Raw genomic sequence first — 13,228 nt, forward strand, 5'->3', positions numbered from 1 at the left:
TGCTACTTCTGTTACACTTTGCCTGTGACCCAGAGACAACACATGCACCACTCAGGTGGAGTAGGCTTGTGATTGAACCATTGGCAAGGTAACAGAACAGAAGAAAATTCCTTGGCCTCAGCATCGCAATCTGCAACGTAATAGCATGTTAGGCTGACTATTGGGCTGGCGGCATTGAAGCCCTGCCACTTAGCTCTTCTCTTTACTCCATATAAAAATATTATTAGGGACGGATAAGTGCGTGCTCTGTCTCCTTAGAAAGCCCTTATGGGCTATTTCAGCTGGGATGGGAAGTGCCTGTTTGGGAGCACAGACCTTTAACGCGCCTTGAAATAAATCAGACTTTTTCCCCTCGGCTGAATTAAATAGCAAAGTGGCTGCAGCCATAATGAAACTTTTTTCTATATCATAATGAATTTTTTGGCTTTCGCCATCAAGTGTCAGGGGGTGTCAGGAGCTATCTTCAGACTGCTTGGCTCTGGGCGCCAAGATGCGTATAGTCAGAGCATTCAGTCCTGCACAACTGTGCTTCCTCGGCCAGCTCCCAACTGGTGTAAATCAGCATTATCTCCATCATTTTCAATGGAGCTATGCTGATTTACACAGGCAACTTGTGCATGACTCCCCTAAGCAGAGCCAGCATTCTCTCTCCGCCTGTGTACAGTGAACCCTGCACAAGCCACTTTTATTTAGACAATCTCCTTTCTTAAGAGACTGCCTTGAAAGCCGCTGGGCCCACAGCAATGCAGCTCCACCCACTTCCGTTCAGTACCGTTATAGCACCAAGGAGTCCCAGTCATGGACCAAGAGCCCATTGTGCTAACTTAATCTAGGACTTTCTATCCTGAAGGATCTTCAAGCTCTTTAGAGTAGGATTTTAATGGTAATGTCCATTGAAGTCAGTGGCAAAACACCCACTGTTTTCAAGGAAAGCAGTAACAGGTCTTTAGTTTGAACCAGCCCTATCAGGCTAGATGCAGGAATTCCTGGATGAGAGTCTGCAGCCTGTGTTGTGCAGGTCATATCAGATGAGATGATCATAAGGGTCCCATCTGGCCTTAGAGTCTATTAATTCCACCCCCACTGCAAGATCCCCAGTGACTTCAATGGGACTGCTCCATGTAAGAAGCCCAGCACACAGCTGGAAGGGTTTAAGATTCAACACCTAGTCTGCAAGCTCTTTGGCACAGCGGCTCCATCGGCGTGAAGTACAGTAAAGCCCTATGCTCACCTGTGGTGCTGTCTTAGCAACAAATAATAGCCACAGCAAGTGCCGCTCCTGACATTAAATAGGTGCCCAGAAAGAGCACAAAGCACTGGGGACGGGTCTTCACAAGTGACTCAAAAAGTGTTCACAACATCAGTGCAAGTTTATTTGGGCCAGACTGAGCCTTTAGACACAGATGTGAGTGTGGGACAGTGTGTGCTGCTCCGGAATGCAGGGTCACCCCTTCTCCCTGCCATCCTGTTTGCTTCAGGGCGAGGGAGAATAATTTACTGCAGCCCTGAAAAGGGTGCAGCATCCATCCCCCCACCATCTCCCTGCAGCCAGCCAGCTCTGTCGGCTGCCATAGTGGTTGGAAAGGCAACGCCCTGACTCTCTTCACTCCCTGCTCATCTCTTGACTTGGAGGGAAGCTGCAGCTGTGTAGAGAGGCTGCACTCTGGAGCCATGGATCCAGGGACCCGCCCAACATAGCTCTGGGGGTTTTCCTTCCCAACTCACTGCCCTATATGATCACATTAGGGCTCATAAGACTGGCCATTCTGGGTCAGACCAAAGGTCCATCTAGCCCAGTGTCCTGTCTTCTGACAGTGGCCAGTGCCAGGTGCCCCAGAGGGAATGAACAGAACAGATAATCAAGTGATCCATCCCCTGTCACCCATTCCCAGCTTCTGGCAAACAGAGTCAAGGGCCACCATCCCCACCCATCCTGGCTAATAGCCTTTGATGGACCTATCCTTAATGGACTTGTCTAGTTCTTTTTGAACCCTGTTATAGTCTTGGCCTTCACAACATCCTCAGGCAAGGAGTTCCACAGGTTGACTGTGCATTGTGTGAAAAAAAACTTCCTTTCGTTTGTTTTAAACGTGCTGCCTATTCATTTCATTTGGTGGCCCCTCGTTCTTGTGCTATGAGGTGTAAAATAACGCTTCCTACTTTACTTTCTACACACCATTCATGATTTTATAGACCTCTATCATATCCCCCTTTAGTCATCTCTTTTCCATACGGAAGCCATTCCATACTTCTAATATTCTTGTTGCCCTTTTCTGAACCTTTTTCAATTCCAATACATTGTTTTTGAGATGGGGCGACCACAGTTGCACACAGTATTCAAGATGTGGGCTACCATGGATGTATATAGAGGCAATATGGTATTTTCTGTCTTATTCTCTATCCCTTTCTTAATGATTCCCAACATTCTGTTAGCGTTTTTGACTGCCACTGCACATTGAGTGGATGTTTTCAGAGAACTATGCACAATGGCTCCAAGATCTCTTTCTAAAGTGGTAACAGCTAATTTAGACCCCACAAGCTAGCCCTTTTCAAACACAAACCTTTGTAGGGTTGGCTATTCCTGATCAGAAGGGTGCATGTCTGGGGAACACATTCACTACTTTCAGCTTAGTCAAAGGTTGAGCCTAAAAACACCAACATGTCCCTTTTAGCTTATCTCCACTGTGTGCGTGTTTCAAATTAAACCATTTCTAGGGCTTTTCTGCCTCATCCTTGTGGGCTGTATTTGTTACATCTGCCTCCTGTAGCCAGCTCCATAAAAGTCGAGCATGCTACACATGAGGTGAATCCAGCTGTCCTTTCTGCCCTACACCACGTGATAAACACATTGTAACAGTACAAACTATTATTATCCCAGATCAATTAAAAGACATTACATCATTAGCAACTCACTTTAAAAACAAAAGATATATACAGATACAGGAATTTATAGACTACTTCATTTCTATAGAGCGTGCATTAACCTGGCTCTAGCACCGTGTTGTGATGCTAAGGCAGACAGTTAATTTCAGACCCATTGCTGAATTACAACCGTGCATTGGAAACCACAGGCAGTAGGAAGCAGTTGTGTGTGCGTAGGTGTAAATCAGAAGGCCTAAGGCCCTATTCATTAAAACCGTGTTCATTTAGGAAATCAAAAGATTCAACAGCAACTTGCCTTTCCTACCCTCTGGTATTTAGAGCAGTTGCAGGCTGCTGCAGGCAGATGGCATTTTCAAGCAGGCCCATATGTTCCTCTCCAGCTTTATTTATTTATTGTGCAGATCTCTCTCTCTCTCTCACACACACACACACACACACACACACACACACACACAAAATCTTTGCACCCTCAAAAATAAAATCAAACTCAGAAATGCAGAGGATGATTCTACTCTCACATGCCTGAGCACCTGGAAATCAGATCCAAAGAGACATGGGGGTGGGGGACAGAGCAGGTCAGCGAGACTGGGATCCTTTAGGAGCTCTTCCATTTTTCAGCACTGTTTGGCCCTCTGCTCTCATGAGCCATCTAGCCTTATAAATAGACCCCGGGAAGTAAGAGAGAAGAGTTACTGTGTTTACAATGCACTTTGGCCATGTCCTGATGAGCTTCCTCCACTGGGCGGGGCCAGCAGTTTTCCACCAACCAAGGTCTGTTTTCTGCAGACTTTTTGGTGTCTTTATGCTGTTTGTGTCATATTGGTGTAACCCACTTGGCTTCAGTGGATTACTCCTGATTCACTCCAATGTAATAATGAAGCAACGGCAACAACAGGTCTCATGAGACGTTACCCACTGCATTTATAAAGGTGCTCATCAGGGTAGTATCCATCTGCCATTGCATGAGTTTATAAACAGTTCTAGGCCTTGCTCCAGAAGCGTCAGTCTCCTCCCTCCAATAGAAATGCCATTTAATTAAGAGGAAAAAAAAATCATCTAATTTGTTTCCCAGAAGAGAAAAAGTCACCCAAGTCATTCCTCAACATCAAAGCAGGTACGGAGCTCTCCCTCTGCCATTAGTAACACAGTTAGAAAATGTCCATTGAAACCTGATTTTTAACCTGACAGTGCCCTGTCTATATGATCTGTCTACAGGCCTGATCCTGAGCCCACTAAAACAGATGATACTGTTGCCATTGATTTTAATGTGCAGACACATGCGCTATACCTGTCTAGCTCCTGTACATTGATTTATAACATTTATCACGGTAGCATTTGGGTAGAGGCTGTGGATCTGAACAACCTGTCAGTGCTGAACTGGACACAACAGGAGTGCCAACAAGCCCCAACCCAAAGGAGGAGGTATACAGCAATCCTTATTGCCTTTGCATTTATTGCCACATGTCCGTGCTTGTAACTAGCCCTGATAAATATCATCACCACCTAATCCGCCTAAGAATGCTCTTTAGGGCTCCTAATTTACTATGATCTTTCAGAGGAGGCTTTGTTTTTACTTCCCTTTTAGCCCGAGCAGGATGTGCTCCATATACTGGATTCCATCAGTGTCTTTTGTCTGCCTTCCAAACTCAAAAGCGTTTTTGAAAACCAGGTCTTCTGCTTTGCTGACCACAGTTAATGGAACATTGTCTTCTCCCTGATTGGGTTTGACAGTCTGAACTTGGTACCTTCCAGTTGCCTCTTAACTGCCCCTCATTAGGCAGGATGACCCTCCTTCCAGTTCTAGGAGATAAATAAATTAATGGAGATATCCTATTTACATAAGAGGGTGACTGTGGCTGGGGCTTGAGATGGAGGCTGCGTTCACGGCTGCACAGAGGCTCGCCACAGACTGGCTTAAGGCTGGCAGAATTTGGCCTTAGATATCTGTCTGTGCACACACACCTGGACCCACACCATCTATCTGGGGTCTGAGCCACTGTGAGACCCACACGGGCTGTCTCTTCTGTCCACCCTGAACCCCAGTGAAGTCAGTGGGACTCTGAGGGCAGAAGGGTCCCTCTGTGGGACTGAGGCCTTAGAAGGCTCCTCTGATGTGTTACCGGTTTCCAGTGCTGTTCTTGAACTCCTCACTTCCAGCAACACCACCCAAAGAAACCTAACAGCAAAAAACAAATGCTGAGAACTCGGGAGCTTCTCAGCCTGGCACGAAGCACACGTACATTCTGAGGCCCAAGCAGCACCTTAAATATTAAAAAACAAATGTTAGAACTTCAGTTACTCTAGAGTGATCTGTGACTCCCTTCTGCTAGGCATTGTGCAGTCAGGCAGGCTGTAAAATGCACTGGACGGTGGCGTCTGTCCAAACAATGTCTAACCAGCTGGAAATATGAATTGTAAAGGTGAAATCCTGACCCACTGAAATCAACAGCAAAAATACAATTGGCTTTACTGAGTTTGGGATTTTACCCTAAGTGTTTACAACTGAGCTGCATCATATTTGCAATATTAGGATTACAAATAGGAATGGCTCATAACCATGCATTGAATCAGCCAAATCTGCTCCCATTGGCTCCAATTCACTATTACCCTGCACTTTTACACCAGTGCAAAATGCTGCCATTCTAATTTGGAAGTATTTTTAGGTCCACTTTACACTTGTGTAAATGACTAAACTGGGTGCAGGGCAAAGGTGAACTGGGCCCATTGACTTCAGTGGGTGCAGGATCATGTCCATAATAAATGTCAGTTTGAGCTTTTGGGCCTTTAGGGTTTTTTCCTGCACAACTTGCTCACACAAGTAATCCTCTTAAGCCCAGCTCCTGCAAAGCTGGAGGTTCAAGGTCTTAGAGCATGTATTCTAATGTTGGGACAATCTTTTAAATAACAAAGGATTTCATAGAACCAGTCAAGTTTCTTTTAGTCCTTTCTCGTATTGTCAACCTGAAACTTTCAAAAAACATGATTCAGGCCCCCGAAATCATGAGATTGGCTTTAAAATCATAAAATGTAAAGGAACACTGCACTCTGTTTATTTGCCTTCTGGTTTTTGAACCTGCTGGATGCACTTACCTTACCTTTCCAAGGTTTTCTCTGCAGATGGCTAGCAACTTACTATTTCTTAATAAACGCTGAGATTCTCACATAATCACGACTCCTGGAGCTAGGGCTTCATGATAAATAGCAAATAATGGGAGACGTGTGATAAAAAAAATCACAAGAGTTGGCAACGCTGCCCTTCTATTTCACAGTCTTTCTGGCTGCTCACAAGACATCCAACCATTTGTTAAAACTCAGTTAATTTTTTTTCAGCCACCTGTTTGTCATTGCAAACAATTCTATTGTGATGACAGCAAACACTGGCTGTTAAATGTGCCTTTGCCCTTGGGTAAATTGGAAGGTGATTCATAAATAAATAGCCGTGATGGGAAAAAAAAAAGAGAGTCTTCTGTATTGTTTGCCCCCGAGTCACGAACGAAAGATTTCCTACAAAGACAGTGCTAGTTTCAGATGCAAGTCTATGTTTTCCAGGGTGGTGGTACCTCATTCCTTGAGTAGTTCAAAAATGCAATTCAGAGTCAGATTCTGCCACCCGGATGTTTAGTACTTTACCTCATAGACAGTCCCACTGAAATCAGTGGAAGAACTTGCAGATTAAGGTTCTACTCAATGAGAGGATGTGTTGCAGAATCCAACCTCAACTGGTTATTCACGAGATAACAGAACGCTCTTTTTGCAAACATCTCCCCCTGAAAGATGAGCATCCATGAGGCCAATCGAAAGAGCACTGGAGTAATTGGGACTCCTTACATGGACTTCAGTGGGTTCTGGATCATCCCCTGTATGTTTTAAAGCAATTACACAAATGGTTGCCATGAAAGTAAGGGCCCAACCTTCATTCAGCCTTTACTCATCTGAGACCTTGGCTTTAGTGAGAGTCCCCATAAGCACAGACCCTGAAGTGGGATTCATTTGGGTAGCAACTTGTGCTCTGGTGGCCCCCTGCTGAAGTCAATAAGGTTCTGTACAGGTGCAAGGCCAACCCATGGGGCCTGACTGCAGGCTTGGGGCCCACCTGATTAAGGATTACTCACACAAGGAAGGGATCAGACCCAGAATCAATTATTTTTAAACCACTCTGTTGGAAAGTGTTTCCTTAAAATACTGAGACAAATAGTTCATTTTGCCCCGTACCATGAAGAGTGGGACTGAAGGAAGAGGGACAGCTTTCAGGAAGGACCTAGTTAGGTGTGACACCACGGCTCTGGATTGTATGTTGGTGACCCAGTGCTACCTGACAAACAGTGGCCTCTCAGCGTGTAAACACTGGTCTCTATGCATGTTCAATAAAAGTCTTTCTCCTGCAACTCCACCTGCCTGCTGCATCACTTAACAGCTAGCAAAACCACCACCAGCTCTTATACCAGTTTCTGAGTCACCCATTCTTAGACATGTAACCCGAGAATATTCCCTACACCATATTCGGACACAGGCATTGGCAGATACTGTCAGAAAGAACATCTGTATCTTTAATAAAAACACATCACTGCTACAATTTAACATCAAGAATTATTATTGGTTTCCAGAGTGCCAACAACGTGCTAGGCCCTGTACAAAAACAAAGGAAGCTATGTTCCCCACCCTGAAATCACTCTGGTTTCGTAAGACAAGTGGTTTTTTACACAAGGATTTAACTGTTGTGACAAAGTTCCTCCTCTACCTTGGTGGGTCCTGCGCTTCTTGGCAGATTTGCTCACCTCAGTGATCTTCCCCACAGTCTGGGTCAACTTCTCCTGTGTCTGATCAGGAGTTGGGAGGTTGGGGGGAACCCGGGCCCGCTTTCTACTCCGGGTTCTAGCCCAGGGCCCTGTGGATTGCAGCTGTCTATAGTGCTTCCTTTAACAGCTGCATGACAGCTACAACTCCCTGGGCTACTTCCCCATGGCCTCCTCCAACACCTTCTTTATCCTCACCACAGGACCTTCCTCCTGGGGTCTGATAATGCTTGTACTCCTCAGTCCTCCAGCAGAACAGCCTCTCACTCTCAGCTCCTGTTGCCTCTGCTCCAGCTCCTCACTCACACTTCCTCTTCTCTGGCTCCTCCCTGCCTGACTGGAGTGAGCTCCTTTTAAACCCAGGTGCCCTGATTAGCCTGCCTTGATTGGCTGCAGGTGTCCTAATCAGCCTGTCTTTCTTAATGGTTTCTAGCAGGTCCTGATACTCTAGTGCAGCCCTGCTCTGGTCACTCAGGAACAGAAAACTACTCATCCAGTGGCCAGTATATTTGCCCTCTACCAGACTCCTGTACCCCACTGGTCTGGGTCTGTCACACTGTATATTAATATATTTTAAAGTAGGACAAAGCCATAGTATTTTTCTCTTTTTTATTTTACAGTTCACAATTAGAAACCTATCGATAAATTAAACAGTTCACCCTCCTGTTTGGGGGGGTTTCAAAACCACCCCTCCTCTTCATAGTATTGTTGCCAATGCCACATCATTCCGGAAAGATGGTTCAAAGTAAGTGTAAATGAGCAGCGGAGCAGCAGAAGTAGCCATCTGTTTTCAAGCCCCTTAAAGATTTGCACGTCTTTTAGGAAATCAGCCAAAGATAGAAAGTTAACTGGCAGCAGGAAAAAATTCCCTAAAAAATTTGGAACAGAAAATATACAATTTAGGCCCTGATTCAGCAAAGCACTTAAGCATGTGTTTAACTTTAAGCATGTGAGTATTCCCTTTGATTTCAATGTCAAGCATGTGGTTAAGTGCTTTGCTGGACAGGGGCTTAAGGATTTCCCCCACCAGCAGGTTTCCAATTTCTAAACATTCAGCACCTGTGCAGAGGACCAATACATCAGTTAAATGGGACTTAAGTGGTGCATTTGCTTGGTTCAAGTTCTCTGCACAGTGATGAATTTAACCTACAATGAATTAAAAAGCCAAATCCAGAAATGGCTGGGTCAGCACTTGCCCTACCCAGCAGAGAGGGGATGAGAAACCAGGAATGAAAAGAAAAAAAAACAAACACGCTTTTAAAGAGGAAAACACAGTTATATGTTTTTTTCATTTATCCCAGCATTACTAACGTATGCATTACCAGCTATTCAGACCATATCTGTCTACTGTTGCCAACCTTTGGCACAAGTAATTCTGTGTATCACAAGATGTAGTTAATAATACTTAATAACAATACTTAGCACTTACATAGCGCTTTTCACATTCAAAGTGCTTTACAAAACAGATAATGAGTCCTCACAACACCCCTGTGAGGTAGGTAAGTATTATTATCCCCATTTTACAGATGGGGAAACTGAGGCAGAGAGGTTAAGTGACTTGCCCAAGGCTAAAGAGGGAGTTGGAATTCAGGAGGTTTTTGGCCTGATCCTGGTCTCTCTTACACTGATATAAACAAGGAGTAACACCCATAGATGGTATAAAACTGGTGTACATGAAGAGATCAGAATCAAGTCCTGTGCTCAGGTCACTTGACCACATCTGCTCCACCTAATACAACGAGTTCACCACCGGAAATGCTACAGGAAATTTGGAGCACAGCAGAAGTGAAATCAGAATCTTAAGGCAACACATATTTTAACAGCTCCACAATTGCATATCAGGTTGGAGTGCACATCTATGTCTCTTTTATACCATTCTAACGGAGTCTAAATATGGTTGTTAAAGTAGTTTTGCAACTGTAAGTGTAATCAGTTATGGGCCTGACTCTACTCAGTCCTAAACCAATGTAAATCAGGTGTAACTCAGCAGAATTACACCAGCATAAAACTGGTTATGAGAGCAGAATGAGGCTTTATGCCTGCAGTTTAGAAGTCAGCATTCTGGACAGCTTCAATATGGCTCACCCCTCTCTCTCTCTCCCCCCCATCCCAAGAATCTGATCATATACCATTTCACAGTTTCAACATTTCCAACTCACTAGCTTTCAGCAATCAGCATTTAAAGAGCATCATACAGCATTTCTAAGACTGTTAATATTTCCAAAAAGTGTCAACACATGCAAATATCAAACATACAAAAACATCAAGAATACTATGAGGTGGTACAAAGGATATATATGATCACAAGAAGACTGTACACAATTTTATTTTACTTTTATTATAAAGACCAAACAACCCACTCATACTTTAACTATGCCACTTATACGTTAGATAGTCATTCCCTAACCTGTGGAAATTCAGGTGCATATCCTCCATCTATCTACCTACCGAGAAAGAAATGGCAATCACACAGAGATACTTCTTCAGATCTGTCAGGCACAATTCATGTAAACGGGAAAGGAGTACTCTTTGCACTTCTTCTGGCACTGTGGGATACAATGGGGAGGGGGGAGTCACATGCACCATTACTGACAAGCAAAATTAGCTTTGAATAGATGTAAGAGAAACAGAAATTAGATTTGACTGATACACGATATACACCAAAAATCTGAAGCATTAAGTATATTGAAAAAGGTGGACAGTGGATGTCATGTCTCTTGTTTTGACTTTAGAAGAGGGGACTAGTATTAAGACAAATCCTTTGTTCTAAGTACAAAGGAAATCTCCTTCCAATGCATCAGTATGTCACAGCTGAACAGGGAGGAGGTGGAAATCACATCTGCCAAATGAAGTCGTTGGGACACCTCTGACAATAATAATTAAAAAACAGAGAAGAAAGTGACAGGTCATGTGCCATTTAATTCATTGCAACAATTCAAAGAATGTGCATCAGCAGAAAGGAATCAGCAACCAAGTGATGCTTTGAAGTTGGCAAATATCTCATGACACTTCACCTGTGTCTGTCTGGAGCATCTGCAAACAAGATCCAAACAAAACTAAAAACCCGAGCCAATATACAGTATTCCACTGATTTGTTTCCCTGCAGTGTTTTCAAATTACATTTACAGTAATAGTGAGGGGGAGAGAAACCCAAGACCAATAGGAATTTTTTTTTTACTGGCTCAGCACCAGCTGAGAGTGAGAGAATGAAAATTAATTCTTCAGATGTGATCCTTGGAATCCAATTAAAATTTAGTCAACCAGCAGATGAAACCCTAAACTGCTGGAGGATGTGAAGGAGGATTGATGCATGGTGCTCCTTGCATTCCTCTTCATTTGCTATGAAATCTGCTCTGTAGGCCTCATCTGAATATCTCCAATCTGGAAAAGATCAATACATGATTTTACAGTAGCACTGAAGCCCATTTTAAGAGGTTCACAGTGTGCTAAACATAAACACGCTAAACATGTGTGAAACATAATAATGACAAACTGCAAATGAACACAATGCATATGACAAGATATAGATCCCTTCAGAGTTATTCAGCCACCAGTCATTAGGTTTTGTTGGCTTGTTTTTAATAAGTTTTTTTCTTTTAATCGTGATTTTTTTCTTCTAACAGAATTACAATGATTTTAATCTTAGTACACAGAAGAGAAGAAAGACAGTGTAAGCTGATATTGGTTATAAATCTTCATGCTTCAGGGCACAAACCAACTTCTACCTAATGAGTCACGAATGAATATTGCACATGGCCTGGTTATAACTGCTTATTGCACAGATTCTTGCAACTTTCTCTGAAGCAAGTAGTGACCAATGTCAGAGGCAGGACACTGGACTAAATGGGCCAACGTAATGATTCAGGAAGACAGCTCTTATATGCATGTGTCTCATGCCCTGGCTTTGCAGGACGCCATGTAAAGATCGTGTCCAAAGTCATTTGACATGTTTTCTTGCTTTCATGATATGGACCTGATATTTACATGGGTCTCCACTCAGCCTTCTCACAAATATTTTTTTCAGAGTCTCTACAAACCTGGATTGTCAGGAGTTTGTTACTTCACACCAGCATAGAGCTGAGACTGTTTGTTTATTTATTATGTAGTAAGTGAAAAATACGTCTGACAGCACAAAAGACCTGAAAACTCCTTTGGAACCCTCAATCAAGAGGCACAATGCGAGTGTAAAATAGATATCAGGCAGATTTCCTAAAGTGCTCAGCACCCACAATCTGGCCATACAGCTGAGGAATGAGTGGAGTTTGTGTATAACACAGAGGGAGACTCTAAAGTTATTTCATGTCTGAGCCACAAATTCATTGTGATTTTAAAAACAACTGAAAGTACCCACCAAAGGAATTTACCAAGTAAAAACTACCTCAAATGCAAATTTAATAGAGGCATAAAAGCAAGAGAGCAGCGAGCGGAGGATCAGTTCTTAAGTGTCTAGAAACTATTGGATTTAGCTGTACAGAGGTATTGGAAATTTGAAACTTGACTCTGAATTTGCAGCTTGCAGGTGTCCTCACTGGTAACTGAACCTGCGCTCTTTAGCACTAAAAGCACAGGCTTCTGGGACTAAAGGAGCAGCAGTAATAGCCTCTTATCTTCTGTGTGGACCAGCCACTGGAGGGGAGCGGGTGCACTTAGCATATGTATCAGACCTGTTAACAGCCCATATGGCGTCATTGTGTGAGGTACCCTGTACCCCTTAGAAAGAGCTGAGGGAGAGGAAGGATGGTTCAGTGGGTAGAGTGCTAGCCCTGTAGGACACCTGCATTTAATTCCTGCTCCACCACACGCATCCTGTGTGACCCTGGGCACTTAGCAAGTCTGGGCCCTAAATTGGTGATTGGTAGAATCTGATCTAGCCCCAAGAATGTCAGCAGGACATCCGAAGACTCAGTTCAGAATGGGCAAGAGAGGTCCATGTTCCTTTCATTTTATCTAGGTTCTAGAAGGAGTCCCAGATAAAAAGTTCCTATCCCCGGAGAAAAGTTATCTTGTAGACATGCAGACTTTAGCTGTTGGATCCTTGCAGTTTCAACGTTGCCATAAGGTACATGTAACTAAAATGATCAATGTTAATCCCTACGCCATGTGCTCCTGAGCACACAGCTGATGTGGAGACTACAAAGCTGACGAACAGATGTCAGGTGTGCAAAATTCCCCTTCACTCTTTCAGTTACAACAAACCATCACGACAAACCTGGTGGCTGAACTTTGTGACTTTGTCCTCACCCACAACTATTTCAGATTTGGGGACAATTTATACCTTCAAGTCAGCGGGAATGCTATGGGTACCTGCATGGCCCCTCAGTATGCCAACATTTTTATGGCTGACTTAGAACAATGCTTCCTCAGCTCTCGTTCCCTTACGCCTCTACTCTACTTGCACTACATTGTTGACATCTTCATCATCTGGACCCATGGGAAAGAGGCCCTTGAGGAATTCCACCCTACCATCAACCTCAGCCTTCACCAGTTCACACAAGAGGTCCGCTTCCTAGACACTATAGTGCTAATAAGCGATGGTCACAAACACCACTCTA

At 43.7% G+C, this 13,228-nt stretch overlaps 1 protein-coding gene across 1 annotated transcript in view; it reads right to left on the reverse strand.

Annotated features, from left to right (window-relative positions):
- Window positions 1-10,842: 10,842 nt before the first annotated feature.
- The window catches only part of DHRS11 (dehydrogenase/reductase 11), a 63,525-nt gene continuing 61,139 nt past the window's right edge, over window positions 10,843-13,228 (reverse strand). Inside the window, exon 7 of the mRNA XM_032779342.1 lies at window positions 10,843-11,057. Within this exon, the coding sequence (XP_032635233.1) occupies window positions 11,016-11,057 (42 nt within the window). The 3' untranslated portion in view covers window positions 10,843-11,015. The remainder of the gene's footprint in view (window positions 11,058-13,228) is intronic.

The sequence above is a fragment of the Chelonoidis abingdonii genome, chromosome 20, assembly GCF_003597395.2.
Source record: "Chelonoidis abingdonii isolate Lonesome George chromosome 20, CheloAbing_2.0, whole genome shotgun sequence".
Lineage (NCBI taxonomy): Eukaryota > Metazoa > Chordata > Testudines > Testudinidae > Chelonoidis > Chelonoidis abingdonii.